The sequence below is a fragment of the Simochromis diagramma genome, unplaced genomic scaffold (genome assembly GCF_900408965.1).
Source record: "Simochromis diagramma unplaced genomic scaffold, fSimDia1.1 OVJJ01000606.1, whole genome shotgun sequence".
Taxonomy (NCBI): domain Eukaryota; kingdom Metazoa; phylum Chordata; class Actinopteri; order Cichliformes; family Cichlidae; genus Simochromis; species Simochromis diagramma.
In genome coordinates, this window is record NW_024387233.1 from 469,151 (window position 1) to 486,637 (window position 17,487).

At 43.5% G+C, this 17,487-nt stretch overlaps 2 protein-coding genes across 6 annotated transcripts in view; both read left to right on the top strand.

Annotated features, from left to right (window-relative positions):
• Positions 1-392: 392 nt before the first annotated feature.
• Positions 393-7,797, top strand: LOC120746934 (pyruvate dehydrogenase E1 component subunit alpha, somatic form, mitochondrial-like). 5 transcript variants are annotated; one of them, XM_040052499.1, is made up of 13 exons: positions 393-558; positions 1,796-1,816; positions 2,701-2,853; positions 4,085-4,150; positions 4,628-4,801; positions 4,943-5,069; positions 5,160-5,251; positions 5,342-5,434; positions 5,664-5,819; positions 6,210-6,281; positions 6,489-6,556; positions 6,641-6,749; positions 6,846-7,797. In XM_040052499.1, the coding sequence occupies exons 1-13, from the start codon at positions 499-501 to the stop codon at positions 7,008-7,010; spliced, it is 1,356 nt and encodes a 451-aa protein (XP_039908433.1). In that variant the 5' UTR covers positions 393-498; the 3' UTR covers positions 7,011-7,797. The 5 variants fall into 5 exon arrangements, with proteins under 5 accessions (XP_039908433.1, XP_039908434.1, XP_039908435.1 ...); XM_040052500.1 differs by lacking the exon at positions 2,701-2,853 and having other exon boundaries at positions 394-558; XM_040052501.1 differs by lacking the exons at positions 1,796-1,816; positions 2,701-2,853 and having other exon boundaries at positions 394-558.
• Positions 7,798-9,421: 1,624 nt separating this feature from the next.
• The window catches only part of rps6ka3b (ribosomal protein S6 kinase, polypeptide 3b), a 65,004-nt gene continuing 56,938 nt past the window's right edge, over positions 9,422-17,487 (top strand). The window contains exon 1 of the mRNA XM_040052460.1: positions 9,422-9,830. Within this exon, the coding sequence (XP_039908394.1) occupies positions 9,768-9,830 (63 nt within the window). The 5' untranslated portion in view covers positions 9,422-9,767. The remainder of the gene's footprint in view (positions 9,831-17,487) is intronic.

Here is a 17,487-nt window from a genome sequence, read left to right on the forward strand (position 1 = left end):
ACCAACATTTCGGTAAAGATAACCACACCACACAACCAATGCTAGCTTTTTGATGACTTTTATTTTCTGTTTGTCATCTATGATCTGTAAAGTGCACAGCTAAGGAAACCTCAGAACAGGGTCAAAGCAAGAGAAATAACCAAATTTTTGGCTTTCAAAATGTTATTATATGTCTCTGTTATTAAAAAATAATTTCCCAAACAAAAAAATAAAATGATGAACTATTTATTTAATCTATCGTTGAGTGGAGGCTGCAGGTCGAGCCAGGGTTTAAAATTAATTACTAACGTTTAACTTGTTAAAATAAATTACAATGATTAGCGATTAAGGGTAATAGTGGGGCGTAAACATGCCTCTCTAGTTGTCGTCTAGCTATAAATACCGAGCGGAACCAATGTTGTGTGGGACTGTGGGAGTCGGCGCCGTTTTCTGCGCGTACACTAACACGGAGCATCCTTCGTTAATCCTCTTCGGGCTCCGGTCGTCTCCGTGTGTAGCATGAAAACCATGTTAGCCATTATCTCTAACGCACTGTGCAGGATGACCGGCAGGAATGCGGTGAGTTTTCGGGGGTTGGTGTGGACACGGAGGCCACGTTGTGTGCCGGGGCCGGTCCGCGCTAACCATTAGCTCGCCTTGTACTATTTGGCTTGGAGGGGGGCTGACCTTGTTAGCGGCAGCTAACATTAGCACTGGTGGCTGGTTTGAGCTCTTATTTGCAGTTTGCATGTTGTGGTGAAAGAATGGGTTATTCATGCTCTCGTGTGATTGGCTGACTGGACGGAAGCATGCATGAATGCAGTGACATGGCTACAGTCGGGGTGCTAGCTCTTTACCTCTCTCTAACCCTGAATATGTTATGCCTCTGGTGGTCTGCCTTCCTCACACAGCACGGAGAGCTTGTACTGCCACGCAGGCGCTGATGTGATCAATACCGACCAGCATGGGCGCTTAAACACGGAAGGCGGGTGGACGAAATATTAGGAGCATATTTGAAATGCAGTATAGGGGCTTCTGTGAGTGCACCATGCAAATGTAAACCTCTCACTTTGCTCTCAGGTGTGCTACCTCCAGTGTTTGTCTCTAAAACGTTTATGAGCATGGTGCACGTTTTGAGAAAGTACACGCAGTTACATGCTTTAAAACAAATAGAATAAAAACATACGTGTATAAATGTGCAGAGCCGTGTACGGTAAAGATAATCGCGTAGGTTAAAGAAGTATGTTGATCCTAGAAATCCAGAGGTGACTTTTATCATTGCCTACCATGGTGATGTAGCCACCGTCCTAACATTGAACGCTCTGACTAAGCTGAAGAGGGCTAAAGAAGCCATTACTATGGCTTCATAGTACACTTCTTTTAGTTTCCCATGCTCAAATATAAACTTCTAGATGACATGACATGTAAAGAGGATGCTAGACTTCCTTCATGGTCCAAAATCAGGCCAATCAAGAGATGCTGGGTCAGTTTAAAACACATCAGCGCCTCCCTGTGGGTCAGTAGGACTGGCAGCAGCATGTCGAGTGTTTGTTGTGGTGCATCATTTACAGAAGCTTCCTACAGGCACTGCTTTACTAATCATATCATCCAGAATGAGATGAAGAAAAAGCTGAAAATGCCTCAATCGAGTCTCACGCTTGCCTGTGGGAATCCTGTTCCCTTTTCCGCTGGTGCTCACTCCTACCCTCCGGCCTCCCTGCTGTTTTTATTCACACACAAACTCACTCAAAGACTCCCCATTCATTTTTCGCTTCTCTCCCTCCTCTCCCACCTCTCCCCGTCGCCTGAACCCTAGGGAGCCCAAACAGTGTCTGAGGTAAGCAGCTGCTGATGTTTGTCTGCAGGCTCCGTCCTGCTGTGGTGGTGGTGGTGGTTCCCAGGGAGCTAACTGAAGCGCAGCTAAAAGAATCGCTGTAGCATTTGCAATGATTCTCCTCATTGGTGTGGAGTGTTTGTAGTTCTTTATAGTCTTTGAGTCTTTTTTTTCATTTAACACGTTCATTCCATATTTGTTTGCTGTTTATTTCCTAAAACATTAATTTCACACTGCTACAACATTAAGCTGAATTTTCAGCACCTAAACAAACGGGTATCACTTCCCCCAGATTTGGGTAGCCGTGAATCAACTTTGAGTCATTACGAAAACTCCAAAAATGATCTTAAACCGGCCAAAATAACAAATGTCAGGGTTCATTTATCATTAATGTTGTGTTTGTTAATAATAAAATAAAAATCAATCCTGAAATGATAAAATTAAAATGACTTGTAAGAACACGAATGCATCAATTAAATGAAGAGAAAATGAGTAAAATTATAAACAAAGTAATACTTGATAATGTTCATTTAAAAAGGCAAAATAACATATTTAAAAATCAGTTTCATAAAATGTTCTTAAGCTGTAAAGATTCATTAACAATGACTAAAAAAACAGCTATAAGGCCTGTAATCTACATAAATGGCTTTGCTGGTGCTGAAGTGATTAATCTGGGATTACAGATGTTGTGCTTGTGTGAAATACGAGGTGTTGTGTGAACACGTTGGGCTGGTTTCAGTCTGTCCCCTCTGTGTGTGTGTCTCATCTTTTTAGACTCCACCTGTCATGTCTGTCTCTGTCTAGCTACAGCTCCTCTCTCACCTGTAGAGCTCCACTGGGCGTGCTCTGTGCTCTGGTCTGATTGGTTGGCTCCTTTTGTTCCCCAGCTACTGACTGACCTGTCAGAGTTTGTTGATCTAACGTCGCCGGCGGCGCCCGCCTCTGCACAGACCCAGCGGCTTCCACCTAAACCGCCTCCAACAGCAGTCAGTACTAGAGCAGCGTCTGCGCTGTTAGTTAGCGGCTGTGCTGACAGACCAGTAAGGACTCGTGACGCTTCCTCCATGTCTGCTGCCTGCTCACTAACAGGGCCGGGGAACCTAACCAGAGCTGCTGCATGGATGGATATGTATGACTTAAGAACAAATGACCCTATATGTCTCGTTAATGCTGCACTCAGAGCCGTGCAAAGCAGGGAGATTTCTTTGATCCCAAAAAATGAGGTGGAAAAAAAAAAGATCAGCTGTTTCTTATTTTAAACGTGGTTACGTGTCCAGAATTTCATAACTGGTGCATTCCCAGTCAAAATGATTCCATATATTGTGGGAAGTGTGTTTTCCTTTGTTTTTAAATGGCTTTGGGACCATCGGGTAACTGTTTTATGGGTTAATTGTCAAACAAGGGCTTCTACTAACTCTACTTCTCCTGATCTATAAATCTGTCCCATAACTTTGATCATTTGATTATAAAAGTCAGAAAATTACCTAGAAAACTTAAATAAATTACAGCTCTTGGCAAGGTAGAAACTGACACTTTGGTCATTACAATGATCAATTTATCAGAACTATTTTTCTTTCTCTTGGTCTTTAAGTGTTAAATCCTACGTGCACATTATACTTTCATGAGCTAAAATGATCCTGGACAAACTGGCGCTCCTCGTCGGGCCCGTCCACACCAGGTCTGCTGCCTTTTTTTTTTTGTCCCCCTCTCCCGTGGGCAACCTCACCAAAATATTTCACCTGAAGAGGTGACCGTGCACGTTAACGTGACTGATCTGTGTACAGTAAAAGCAGCAATGGTTATGTGCAAGGCTGCAGCTTGCAGGGCTGCAGCTGAGCACAGCTTTGAGTAATTGTTTTGTCTGTAAAATATCAGATCATAGAAATGCCTCTAAGGTTCTTATTGAAGAACTAAATTACCTTTATTAATTAACTCTGTCCATCAGCGCACACGTGGTGCAGGACAAAACAGGAGTCTATCAGACTGTTGAAGGGCCTGTTCAGTAAAAGCCACAGTGCATTATTGGACTGGGTTTGTTCTCCCTCCCTGTTACTGACCTCCACAGTGTCAGATTACTGAAGGTTAGTGTGTGTATGAACCACCTGATCCCGCCCATCTGATCCCACCAACCCCGCCTCGCTCCTCCCCCTGCTCTGATGAGGAGGGCAGCCGTCACGCTGCTCAGTGTGGAAGACCTGTGAGCGCTTTAAGTCGTGTTGTGATGCTGCAGTGATGGAAACACTGTTTCAGTTGGTTGTGTTTGTGTTCCAGGGAGCCAGAGTTGTTGTCTCCCGCTCCTTCGCTGACTTCACACCCCAGGCGACCTTTGACATCAAGGTGGGCACAAACGAGAATCACTAATGGCAATTTCAGACTGAAGGAAGGGGATTTTTACCCCATAAAGCTGCGATCAGTTAAACATCTTAGTCGATACTGAATGTAGCTCAGAACGTAACATGAAGATGGCAAGATGAAACTTATCAGGGTTAATGCACAAACTGTCCTTTCAGATAAAATATCATGGCTATATTTGTAAAGTTGATTCTGCTGTCAAACTGAATCGAATCACATCAGCAATAGTTTCAGTGTCATGATCATCAGCACGAGTCCACTCAGGGATCTGTATTCTGGCCTGAAAGACTACAGGAGGCTCAGCACTGACGGATTCAGCAGTAAATTAATAAATGTGCTAATCTTTGGTTCAGGTCTGGATTTGTCTAGTTTATTAAAACTTCACTCAATTGTGGACCAGAAATGTAAAATCTTTGGTTTGGTCTTCTTCTCCAGTTTGTGGTGTTTTTGTTTTTGGTGTAGAAATGCGACCTGCACCGCCTGGAGGAGGGCCCGCCGGTGAAGGCGGAGCTGACGAGGGAGCAGGGCCTGCAGTATTACCGCACCATGCAGACGGTGAGGCGCATGGAGCTCAAAGCTGACCAGCTCTACAAGCAGAAGATCATCAGAGGCTTCTGTCACCTGTACGACGGACAGGTATCAGCGCCTGCAGGCCAGGAACACAATTCATTTATATTGCATCCAAATCTCAGTGTGTGCAAGAACATTTAGACAAAACCCAAACAAACATCAGTTTGTGAGTGTGGTGAGATGCAGAACATGTGGTTTCTCCTGCAGGAAGCGTGTGCTGCAGGCATCGAGGCCGCCATCAACCCCTCGGACCACCTGATCACTGCGTACCGCGCCCACGGGTACACGTACACCCGCGGCGTCTCTGTTAAAGAGATCCTCGCCGAGCTCACAGGTGAGAACGAGAGGAAGGTATTACAGTCTGAACATGGGCACGTCTGAGCTGGATCTTAGTCTCAGCTTCACTTTTATTTGTGCTCCTCAGGTCGTAGAGGGGGCGTGGCCAAAGGGAAAGGGGGCTCGATGCACATGTACGCTCCACATTTCTATGGAGGCAACGGCATCGTGGGCGCACAGGTGAGCACATTTAAAAAGCCTCTCACACCTGCGCATCTCCGTAGTTAAACACTCGTTACAGTTTCAGTAACTCACCTGTGAACTGTGCAGGTACCTTTGGGAGCAGGCATCGCTCTCGCCTGCCAGTACCAAGGCAACAACCAGGTGTGCGTTACGCTCTATGGAGACGGAGCAGCCAATCAGGTAAGATTTAAAAAAATAAATAATAATAAATATGTCCTTGTAGGTTGTAGTTGGAATAAGGAAAGGGTGATCTCACTCTCTTTTACCCATTTAAGAAACATCACTAAACTCATGACTGTCTCAAAGTGCGCTGGAGAGGCTGCTGCAGTTCTGCCTTGTTTACGTGGTTCAGCTGTGTGCTCTTAATACCTCTGTAAAGCACTTTGTGACTCCTCTCTGATCCAATCAGGGCCAGCTCTTTGAGTCTTACAACATGGCCGCTCTGTGGAAGCTGCCGTGCATCTTCATCTGCGAGAACAACAAGTACGGCATGGGGACATCAGTGGAGAGAGCTGCAGCCAGCACTGACTACTACAAGAGGGGGGACTTCATACCTGGACTCAGAGTGAGACACTAACACATTAAAGCTGCAGGGCGGGGTTAAACATGGCGGGTAAATGTGCCGGTCCTGGGCAGCGGCTGCAGTGTGTCTGATGACTGTACACTGCCGCTGCCCGTTTGGACCCAGACTATAACAGGAAGAGGCTGAGAGTCTGTCCTGGCAGTTGCAGGTGTGAGCATGCATACAGCTGTCTGATGCTCATGTATGATACTGCACACAAACACACTGGAACGCAGGGGTCGCTGCAGGGGTCGCTGCAGGGGTCGCTGCAGGGGTCGCTGCAGGGGTCGCTGCAGGGGTCGCTGCAGGGGTCGCTGCAGGGGTCGCTGCAGGGGTCGCTTCTCTGTGCTTAGAGGTGTGCCAATGGTCAGGTTTCTCTCTGCTCTCCTGCAGGTGGATGGGATGGATGTCCTGTGCGTCAGAGAGGCCGCACAGTTTGCTGCAGATCACTGCAGAGCTGGAAAGGTGAGGGTTTAGATTTTTAAAAAATACATAAATTTAAAATAAAACCTCTGTGCTGCACTCAGTTCTTCATACATGTGAAGGTAGAAGTCCATGGACACCCACGGGCTTTAATTTTGAAGGGTTCTCGTGGTGGAGAGTTTCCTGTAGGCTCTCTAAAAGGCTCTAATCTTCCAGAGCATCGATGTGAAGCAGCACTTTGTGTTTCAGGGTCCCATCATAATGGAGCTGCAGACCTACCGTTACCATGGACACAGCATGAGTGACCCAGGTGTCAGGTGAGTTGCCTTTCTAAGTCTGGATTTACCGGACCCTGGGGGAGTTGTGATTTTTTCTGAGTAATTTGGTTTGACCTCCTGCAGCTACCGTACCCGCGAGGAGATTCAGGAGGTCCGCAGTAAGAGCGACCCCATCTCCATGCTGAAGGAGCGCATGCTCAGCCACAACATGGCGTCTGTAGAAGAGTTCAAGGTGAGCGTCCAGACGGCAGTGATGCATTCACAGCTTCAAATGGTTTTAAATGTCGTCAGCTGCAGGGATTACAGCACCTGATTTCTCTCCCGCCAGGAAATCGACATCGAGATCCGTAAGCAGGTGGAGGAGGCGACTCAGTTCGCCACCTCGGACCCGGAGCCGCCGCTGGAAGAGTTATGCAACCACATCTTCTCCAACAACCCGCTGCTGGAGGTGCGCGGGACAAACCCCTGGTCCAAGCTCAAGTCTGTCAGCTAGACTCGGACCACACACTCAACCTTTATCCCTCACACATTCAGCACCTTCCCTCTCGACTTTAGGTCTCAGCACCTTCACGGGACTTTGAGGTTTTTCCTTGAAACCTGTCAGTGTTATTTATTTATAGTTTACTGTATAACTGTGAGATATTATTCGTGGTGGAGCCAGAGGTGTTGGACAGGATAAACATGCTGCACTGTAAACGCACAAATCCCAACATCTGACATGGAAACGTGTCTGTTAGAAACCTTCTCCATGTTTATCCTGCATTTTAAACCCTTAGGAGATTTTTAAATGTTCCAAACTTGTGTAGATATTCCCTCAGAAGTGTGACTTTAAATTTGGGAAATTACAAATGTGATGGATTTTTCTGGTAGTAAAACGCCTTTAATGAGGAGTCGCAGCCTGAGCTTCATTCCAGAGAAGTCCTCGTCTGAAGCAGGTTCAGTGTCCAGGATAAGGACACAATATCGGTGTATGTAACCATGAAATGGCTCTAAAAATGTGTTTATAAGCTGAAGATGAAAGCAAGACTTTAGCTGCTTGACTCGACTACTGACGAGACAAACATCCGGACTTGTGTGGGGAAACTGAAGCTGGCAACTGGATGCACTACATTTGAGACTTTCTGGGCACTTTATGAATTTAAAGGAGTCTGTTATAAGATCTTTCCTCTGTGTTCTTTAAAGTTTACTGTATCTGAGCCTGTACAGATATAAAGCTTTCTTATTTACCTGTCTGAATGGTGGGAACTGAAGGTTGTGAAATAAAACAACTTTAAAGCAAAGTGGAAACGTGTTTGTGTTTGAATCATATTTTATTTGCTCAGCTTTCAAATGTGTTTACAAAGTAATGCTTCAAATATGACTCAATAGTTGATCAAACTAAAGGAAATCCATGAGCTGTTCAGTTGTTCCATCCTTCAACCACTAGATGTCACTATCAGGCTGAAAAACTGCTCAAAACTAAAAAGTTATTTATTTCATTTTAATTAGAGTAAAATTCTCCCCCGGCTTTATCCTGGTTTATTGTCAGCTTCATAGTATAAAAATGAACATGTCTGGAATTTTTTTTTTTTTATTTTTTTTTTTTTCCCTTTGTTCCTTTATTAAAGCTTTATGAACGAAATTCATGCTCGACTCCGACAAACATGAAATGCTGTAAATTTAAACCACTGAAAAGTTGTCACAGAAAACGGGAAAAAATGACAAAAGTATTCAAAACTGGATTTTGTAGCGACGCACAGCTTTAAGGAAACGATGCGGTGAATCCAGGAGTTACGTTCATGAGGTTCTTTGTGTTGTTTGTTTTTGGTTATTGTGTAGTTTTTGATCTCGTTTTGTGTACTTCAAAGTCATTTTCCTTTCTGTGCTCGTGTTTGTCGTTTTTGTGAGATTTTCATATATATGTATATTTTGAGTGGTTTATGGTCACTGCATAGTGTTCATTTGTATGTTTTTCTGGTAACTTGGCATTTCATAGGTTTTCACACATTTATGTTGTCCTGGAGCTTTTTTTTTTTTTTTTTTTTTTTAGTGGTTTATTTTGTTTCACTACAGTATAGTTGCAATAACTTATAGGGCTGTGGGCTGTTTGTGGACATTTAGCAGGTTTTTGTGGTCTCAGTATTTCTGAGGGTGCTTTTGTGCAGATGTTGTATATTTTTATGGTAATTTGTTTCATGTCATTTGTGACTGTTTTGGACATTTTGTAGTCATTTCGCTGCTGCTGGTGTATCACTTTGTATGTGTTTACTGATTTTGCATATTTGACATTTGTTGTCATTTAGAGTAGTTTTGTGGTTATTTTGTTTACATTTGGCTGCTTTGTGGTTATTTTTACATCTTTTGGTGCAATTTGCCATATTATTGTTGGATTGTCATCATTTTGCAGGTTTTTTATTTGTATTTTGTGTACTTTGTGATGGGTTTTTATGGGGTTACGTGGCTTATTTTGGATAGTTTGTGGTCATTTCGAATATCTTTGGGATACTTTTTGTATTTTGTGCTACCTTTTATGTTTTCTGGTCATGTAGCTCTTTGTTCGACAACTTCAAGTAATTTTGCATATTTTGGGGGTAATATTTTGTATTTCATGCTACTGCTTCGTGTTTTGGGTTCACGTGGCCTAATTTACGGGTCGTTTAAGGTCGTTTTCCATACTTTCTGTGATTGTGTGAGGCACTTTGGCGCCACGCTGTTAGGCTTTATCGGTAAAAATAATCATTAACAAAACAACACCGCCTGCGTGATGAATCGCAGACTGTTTATTCATAAGTTCAGTTACGTGCTCGTTCACTCTTTTATTACCTAAGTGAGAATGCCGCCTGTCGTCGTGACGTAGTTGTGACGCAGCGCTCTGACGGACAGGTAAGCCGACACCGGCCGCCATATTGGGAAAGAACGGAAGTGAGAGAGGGAGAGGTGGAGGTAGAGAGAAACGGAGATAAGTCAATCAGTTTCCGAAAAAGGGCGTCCCCCTCCTCCTCCTCCTCCTCTTCGTCTCTCCGGAGGAAGGGGCGGTCTCAGCGCCGCGGCAGATCCGGAATTAGCCCTTGTTCGCTCGGCTCCGTTCGGTCGGTTGGTCGGTCGGTTCGGTTCCTGCCGACGCTGAAAGTGGACTACTACCTTCAAACATTTTCTTTAAAGAATAAGAGCGAGGAGAAACAGGCGAGAAAGCGTCCGGAGCGAGGGAGGTACGAGCAGCAGAAAAGAGGAATAACAGAAGAAGAAAGAAAAGTAGGGGCAGAAGAAGAAGATGCCTCTGGCTCAGCTGGCGGACCCCTGGCAGAAGATGCCGCTGGGGAGGACGGCTGGAGAGGTGAGCACACTTTGGTTTGTCCTGCTGTCACACTGACTGACAGCTGACTGGGGGCTGCAGTCACAGCAGCAGCTTTTAGGGGGTAAAAACACAAAACACAGCACAAGGAAAAGCGCCTTTAAGTCTCTGTCAGGCAGAGGCAGCTGCTCCCAAACACAGCACGAACTACCGTGAGACCACCAGGTAAATCTGTGCTTCAAGAAGCGCCGAACATGTGCTGGCAACGACAGAGTCACGATGAAGTGCTCAACAGTAAGCTGACAATGTCATCAAGGACGAAAACACGAAATTACATTGCGTTTCTATTGACAGCAGCTGCGAAGTGACTGCAGGGATAATTATTTTTATGACCCTAAATTGGACCGTAAACTCTGGGAACATCTGTTTATTTCCCTCTGAAGACACAAACATGAAGTCATTTTTATTGCAGAGATTTTACACCAGTTCAGGAGGGCACAGAAGTACACCAAAGTGTCGTATAAGCTCCCAAATAAGCACAAAACTCTTTGCAGGAATGTCCTGGGTATGATCCAGTGTTAATCAAGTGGTTTAAAATATCATAAATTGCAAAATATGAAGGCGGCTTTCAGGGTAATTAGATTTTTTAATTCTTAGCAGCTAAACTACAACACAGACATCATTTTTACCCTAGAAAACTTCAGCAGGACTAAATTAGCTGGAATAAAACAACATAAAGTATCAAGCGATGACCCAAAGGCACAAATATGTAATAATACTTTATGCAGGAGTATTACAGTGGTACTACAGGGCACGGAAATACTATAAAGTACCACAACATCGCTATAAGCTGCCATGGACATGTTTCTGGTGTTTCAAGAGGTTTTAAATGTCATAAAGGGCAAAAATGAGAAAAATGACATTGCATTATGGTTGACAGCACGAGTGACTATAGGGGCGTCAATTTGTCCCTAAAATTTGGTTGAAAACACTATAAAGCTCCAAAAAGATGAAGTTAGCTGCATTAAAACACGACGTAGATTAAGATGTGTTTACTCTAAACACCTGAACGTGGTGCACACCCTCCAGACATGTCACATTTGTGCAACAGGAAACCCTGAGCATGTGCTAAAATATTAAACTAAAATAAACTAAAAAAAACCTGTCATGGACGCACGTCAGTGTCAGTTAAAAGAGACTGAAAGTGTGGAAAGAGACAAGCATATGAAATTAGACTGTATTAGTACTGCTGAGTGACTACAAGGACACTATTAGGGCCCTAAATTGGATTTTAAATACCATAAAACTCTAAAAGGAAATCAGTTCATGTAACTCTGGAGACACAAACACGAAGTAATATTCTGTGCAGAAATATTACACCAGCACAGTGTACAGTGGGCACAGAAGAACAATACAGCTGGTGTTTCATTGAGAGGTTTAAAACGTCAGAAAGTACACAAATATGAAGGCAAATCAGATTGTATTATTACACAAACTCTATTTTAAATGAGATTTAAAGCAGCACAGAGCTCCAACAGGGACTATATTAGTTGCACTGAATCACATCACGAAGCAGTTTCGGCACAGAGTTGTTACATTTGGGTTTTATTTGTCAGTCTGTTTAGAAATAACAGATTCATGTTTAAATGCTAGAATAAGAGAATGGAAACGTGATGAAGTGCAAAACTGTGCAAAGTGGGTTTTATTAGGGCCGAGAGCAGCAGCTAAAGCTGCTATCGAGCCATCATTCTGACCTTAAGTTAGACTAAAAACACCACGGATCTCAAACAGGACTGAATTAGTTTTACTGAAGCACAACAGAAAGTAGAATAAGATCATTCTGAAGACACAAAACTACTTCATGACTATTACATTTTTTACTATTTAAGCAGATACAGATAATAACGGCAGGCTCTACACACCAAATGCTCTACAAATCCATAGGAAACAAACTGTGGAAGAGGACATAAAATGATCTGAAGAGTCTTTTCTCTCTGGCGTGAATTGACTCTGGGTGTCACAAACTCACTAAATCACCTTAAAGTCTCAGTTACACAGCAGGGCGTAACCCCCCCCCCCATTTTAACAAACCATGCCAAGTCTCCTAAGATCAGTCTGTGGACATGCAAGGCTTTATTTCAAATACTAAAGCTGTTGCAGCTCCTGCTCATTGCCTTAAGTATTAGTCCAGTGTCAGAATATGCAGCTGCAGAGGTGCAGTAGTTAATGTCATGTTTGAGCGCTAAACCAGCAGGTTAAAGGCTATTATTAATTACAGCAGCGACCAAATCTTAAGCTCCTATAAGGACTTTACTTTAAAAAATAGATTAAAAACCCAAGAAAGACTGTGTAATATGGTACAATATAGAAGTACTGCTCCAAGTATTTCATTCATTTATATGAATCTCTCAGTAAACTGCGGGGTGCAGTTAAGGATCCTTACAAGCACTGCAACACATGAAACGATGCGTGATTATAAACCACACAGATTTAATAAAAAACTCTGCAGGCGTAGTTAGACGAGATTGAAAAACCCCCCATAATGTTGCTACAGGAGTGTCATAGCTGTGTTACTGTGAGATTGAAGGTGTTCTTAGGCACAAGCATGAGAGGGTAAAATCACTATTTGGTCCCACAAATGCCATAAAAGAGCTTTTGTCACCGTATTGGTTCAACGGTGTCAGCAGGAACATTACAGTGACTCTAAATCAGATTTAAAACCTACATAAAAATCCACTAATATTCAGTACAAGTTTTCCTCTAATACAAATAACATAAAGGCCCCATTGATTCTCTACCAGGAGTAGGCCTACAATTACCCCAGAGGTACTTCTGCAGTAAAAAGAGTGTCCATGTAAATGTGAGCTCAGCTAAATAAAAAAAACCCTGAAATTATAATTAAATTAAAGAAGTTCAAGCTGAAAAACTAACAGTCAACTAAAACTACTCGATAAGCTGTTTAAACGAGCTGAAAAATTACTAAATATAAGTTCATTCTTTAATTTTACACCTCAGACTCAGAGTTGGAGACCCCTCTTTATCTCCAACTGGTTGCCAGAAGTTTCTGTCTTTAGGTGGAATAGGTTGCAAAGACTGTGCTGCAACCTCCTTGTGAGGTGATTGGTCACTAATGCACTGTAGAGCCCAACCAGGTTTTAAAGTTGATGCGATAATAATAATAAGGCGTTGCAATAACATGCTGCAGACAGGGATGCTTCAGAGTTCCCCCTTGTGCACTGACTGTGAAACATCAACACTCATGGTTGAAGGGTGTTTCTTCCATCTCTTCTTTAGTTTTAATTTCTTATTTATTGGCAGTTATAAAAGTTGATCCTGGCAAACAGCTAATATCTAAATAGCTAACAGCAACATGTCATAAGAGGAACCTGCACCAAAAACCTTTCTTGTATTTATTTCGCTGCTTGCAGATCGATGCCGTTACCTGTTGTTTGCATGGATGACGCAGACTTGTCTGCAAGCACTCAGGCAGCAGTGAACAGGAAACGGAGAACGTTAATGTTGAAAGTAAAAGTCGTGGCTCACCACATTTCAATGACTCATTTGAAGAGGCACAACGTTGGTCTCTGTGTTGCACTTTTCATGGTTTCACGCGGCTCAGCAGGTAGTTGGTGAGTGTTTGCAGACAGGTCGGAGTGTTGTGATTTTCTGGGACAGACAGCCTGACATTTAAGAAGAAAACAGTCCTACTGTGTTTTTCGTACACACATGACATCATGATTATTTCTGGAATTGTTGTTTTCCTGAGCTTCTCATAAGAAGTGTCTCTCCACCTCGCTACATAAACACTTTGCATTTTTACATGTTCTCCAGAAACAGTCAGTGTGAAGTAAATCAGACACATATGGATTCCTTAATTTATTAGCGTAATTACAATTAATCAATAATGGAAATGATCATTGGCTGGAGCCCCGAGGGATGTTAAATGAATAGCTTCTGTTTCTGTGCAGCTCTTCTGAAGCATTTCTGCGTGTTGTAAGAAACTGTGTGAGTGCTGTTTCATCACTGCAGCCGCACACACACAAGTGCACGCATGCTAGTTTCTGCATTTCGGCGACGACTGCAGACGTGCTCCGCTCTTTGTGTGCGCGCGCTGAACGATGTTTGTCTTCAGGGCACCAATCCAAGCGAAGCATCCACTCAGCTTCGCCTCTCACGCTTTTATCTGCGTCTTTTGTTGTCGTGGTGGCCTAGAAAAAGCTCTTACAGGCGCTTCTCCGCATGCCAAAAGGCTGAGAGGTGTAACACCGGGGTCAAAGGTCGGGCGTTATTGAGCAAAGCGGCAGCAGAACGATCCTGTCGGTCTGACAGTGGTGTGTAAAGATGCCGAGGGGGGAATACCAGGGGCAGGTGAGAGCTTGTTAGGTGGCGAGACAGAGAAAGAGGCGCTGACTGCAGTGACTCAGTAATTTCTGTGTGTGAGGGTTTATTATTCACGATCTGCCTACAGAGTGACACACACACACATTTCTCCATGCAGCCCTTGTGACACCTCATACAGGAAGTGGGGACACACACACGTAAGCTCTTCCTGAATCATGCAGCCACAGTGACACCGCCCTCTGCTCTTTATCAAGATTCAGAAACTTGTAGGAAGGAAGAACTGGAAAAAACCACACTCTCACACACTCTCACACACTCTCACACACTCTGACACAGAAGCTGGTTTTGTTTCAGACTTGTATCTCAGGTTCAGGAGACAAAAGCTTTCTTTAGAGCAGCCGGTTTGAATCAGTAGTTTTAATTTGTTAAGCAACAACAAACAAATCAGGCAAATAAAAACGACTCCAAGAGCTTTCACACACTAACCTGCCGCGACCTTCACCAAAAATAACGCTCTGTCACAGCTGTAGTGACTGTCTGCCACCCTAACTCGCCGATAATCAGCGCTGGTGTCACTAAATGCCTCGTTGGCAGGTTGTTTCTGATCAGCGGTCTTCACCCGATGTCCAGCTCACATGCAGATAAACTCAAGATGATTCAGTATCTTTCAGAACCAACTTTATCAGCAATAAGGAGTAAAGGTGATTTAGCTGTCTCTCATGTTGTTGGGGAGGTACTTTGGCCCTCTCGTCTTTACAGCGTTGCATCAGTTTATTTAAATTTGCTGATATTTTCTATGCACAGCTCACTTATGCCTCTTTTCCACTTCCACCTACCCTGGTCGGCACAACTCGAGTCAACTCTGCTGTACTCGGTTTCCGTTGTTTTCTATTCCGATTAAGTACAACCTCAGTGTGGATGAGGTAGTTACAGCAACGCAGCCCAGAAGTATGCAACACAAACACAACACAACAATGGAGGACGTCAAGGCGATGGTGTACCAGCTGCTCGGTGGTAAACATCTGCACCTCGTCGTCGGACCAAAGTGTTGGTTTGGGAGTGTTTCTCTCGTTGCCGGGTTTCAAAACCAGAAGGTGTGATTCTTGTGACTCATCCAATGATGTCACTCCCTGGCCAATCAGTGGGATGCAGTTCGTTGACGTTTTCGGCTCGATTGGAAGCCAAGCTGAGTAGCTTCTGTTTCAGCCGAGCTTTATCTGTCAGACAGATGATAATGACTGTGAGGTGCCCAGGGCCTGTGGCTGCAGAACAAGCCAAAATGTTCACACCTCCACCGCCGTGCCGAGGAGTTGGTATGAGGTGTTTGTGCTGGTATGTTGTGTTTTAGTCTCACCTGCTAAAGATTCTTGTGGTTTCTTCAGATAGAGCTTTAGCATAGTTGTTCAGTGTTTTTCTAATTCTGCTGTCGTGAACTTGAACGTTTAACCTTTAACTGAGGCCCGTCGAGTCTGAGATGTAGCTGTTATTTAATTAAATGCACCTGATTAGCAGCACCTGGTTTGATGCCAAACCCCTTAAATCCTGTAGAAGAAGCAAGAGTGTGCTTACATTTTCACGGGACTGTAGAGAGACCTGTGAAAAACTTTATTTATTTTTTATATGATCGGATGTTTTCTTTCAGATTGCCTTTTATTAGCTTTGGCCATTTGAATTACCTAGCATAACTCTAGCTTAGGCCTCAGTCACACTGACCTAGACACCAGCCACCAACACCAACCAGAAAAGAGGGCGTTCACCGACATGCTTTAAAATGTGCAGCTTTAACCTTAAAAAGCAAATATTCTCCATTTTTAGCTCGTGTCACACTTTTTCAAGTTTCACTACCGCACCACGAGTACCGAGCAGACAGGTTGGTGTCGTCAATGCAGACTGTGGTCAAACGTATTGTTGTGGTTGACTCTAGAGCGAGAGAAACCTCCCACAGCTCTAAAGAGCCTCGACCATTCAGGATTCTCCTGAAAGCCTCCCCACGAAGTCCAAAGAATGGACGTTTGTATTTAGCAGTTCTTTGGCATCTAAAAGATAAACTCTCCCAGATTCCTTCAGAGTATCTTATAAAGCCTCAACACCGAGGTGCTCCGTGAGCATTTCGTGAGCATATGAAGCATCCCGACAAACCGTCATGTTTACTTTATGTCCCCACCCAAGCCTGACATACCAGGATGTTTCAGCAAGCAGAACACGTTCGTTAGAGTTAGTCGTGCTCATCATCTCCAAGTGAGGCTTGCTTTGATATGTCCTGTTTAATCTGCACTTTTTTAAATAAACAAATACTTACCCAAGTTATTTTTCCAGTAAATGTGCACGTTTCTTTGTCTTAAATGCTACCAGCCTGACTAACATTTAGAGCCTCTCCTCAGACTCTGGGATACATCTTAACATTTTGTTCTTTTTATGCCAGACGTTCAGATCGATTATGTGACAAAGCCAGTGTCTCTCCAGAAACAAAATCCTGGTTATTCTTGGATGTCTGCAGGCTCTGCTGCTCCCTGTGATGGGACTCGACATCGGCACAGATATCCAGTTTCACTTTAATTCGATCATCTCCTGAAGATTCAGTTACAGCAGATAAATACCAGTATTAGAAACACTCACTTCTTCCATCTGTTAAGTGCAAGATTTGAGGTGGAATTAATTTCATTCTGGCAGCACAGAGGGCATTTCGATGTTTTGCAGGGAAACTAACCTCTAATTTAACCATAAGGTAACAAACAGGTACAAAAATAAATGTTTGTTGTAATAGAAAATGACATTTTTGTGTTCGTTTAATGCCCGATTGTCTCAGTTTTACACATTCTGTATCCCAAACTATTTGTAATAAGTATCTGCAGTCTAGCACAAATACACACGAATAAATAAAAAGAAAACAGCAGCAAAGCTGTAACAAAATAAAACTTGTAATGAAACCTGCTAACAGTGACATCCGGTAATAACTGACACATCGTTTTCAGAGTTGAAGTCAATCCATGTCGTTATGGTGAATGTGGGTTGTGGTACAAATGAGCGGAGTCCCTGATCATCCAAATATACCTCCCTGATTTGTCCTCATCCACCTGCCTCACAGGCCTGGGTGTTGTTAGAAGGCGAGATCACAAAGCAGTGCATCCGCCATGAGAAAGATTTGCCTAGATTTGGTTTTGTCGTTATCGGACAAAGTAGAAGTAACAAATGATAACATCAGTTTAACCATTTGAATAAACATCTTCTCTTTCCCTGCTTTTTGCTTTACTGCGAGCAGAAGTCAAGCCACAAGTTTTGACAACGCTCCAAAGAGCAGGCTGGCACGCCAGGAATGTTTGGCTTTCTCTGCCTTGAAGTGCCTCCGTAAAGGTTCAGC

What these genes read in the sequence shown, in the direction of transcription:
- LOC120746934 (XM_040052499.1), top strand. Translation starts at nt 499, where the DNA reads ATGAAAACCATGTTAGCCATTATCTCTAACGCACTGTGCAGGATGACC. An exon ending in ACGGCATCGTGGGCGCACAG is followed by an intron (nt 5,252 to 5,341) that starts GTGAGCACATTT and finishes TGAACTGTGCAG; the next exon opens with GTACCTTTGGGAGCAGGCAT. An exon ending in CGTCTGTAGAAGAGTTCAAG is followed by an intron (nt 6,750 to 6,845) that starts GTGAGCGTCCAG and finishes CTCTCCCGCCAG; the next exon opens with GAAATCGACATCGAGATCCG.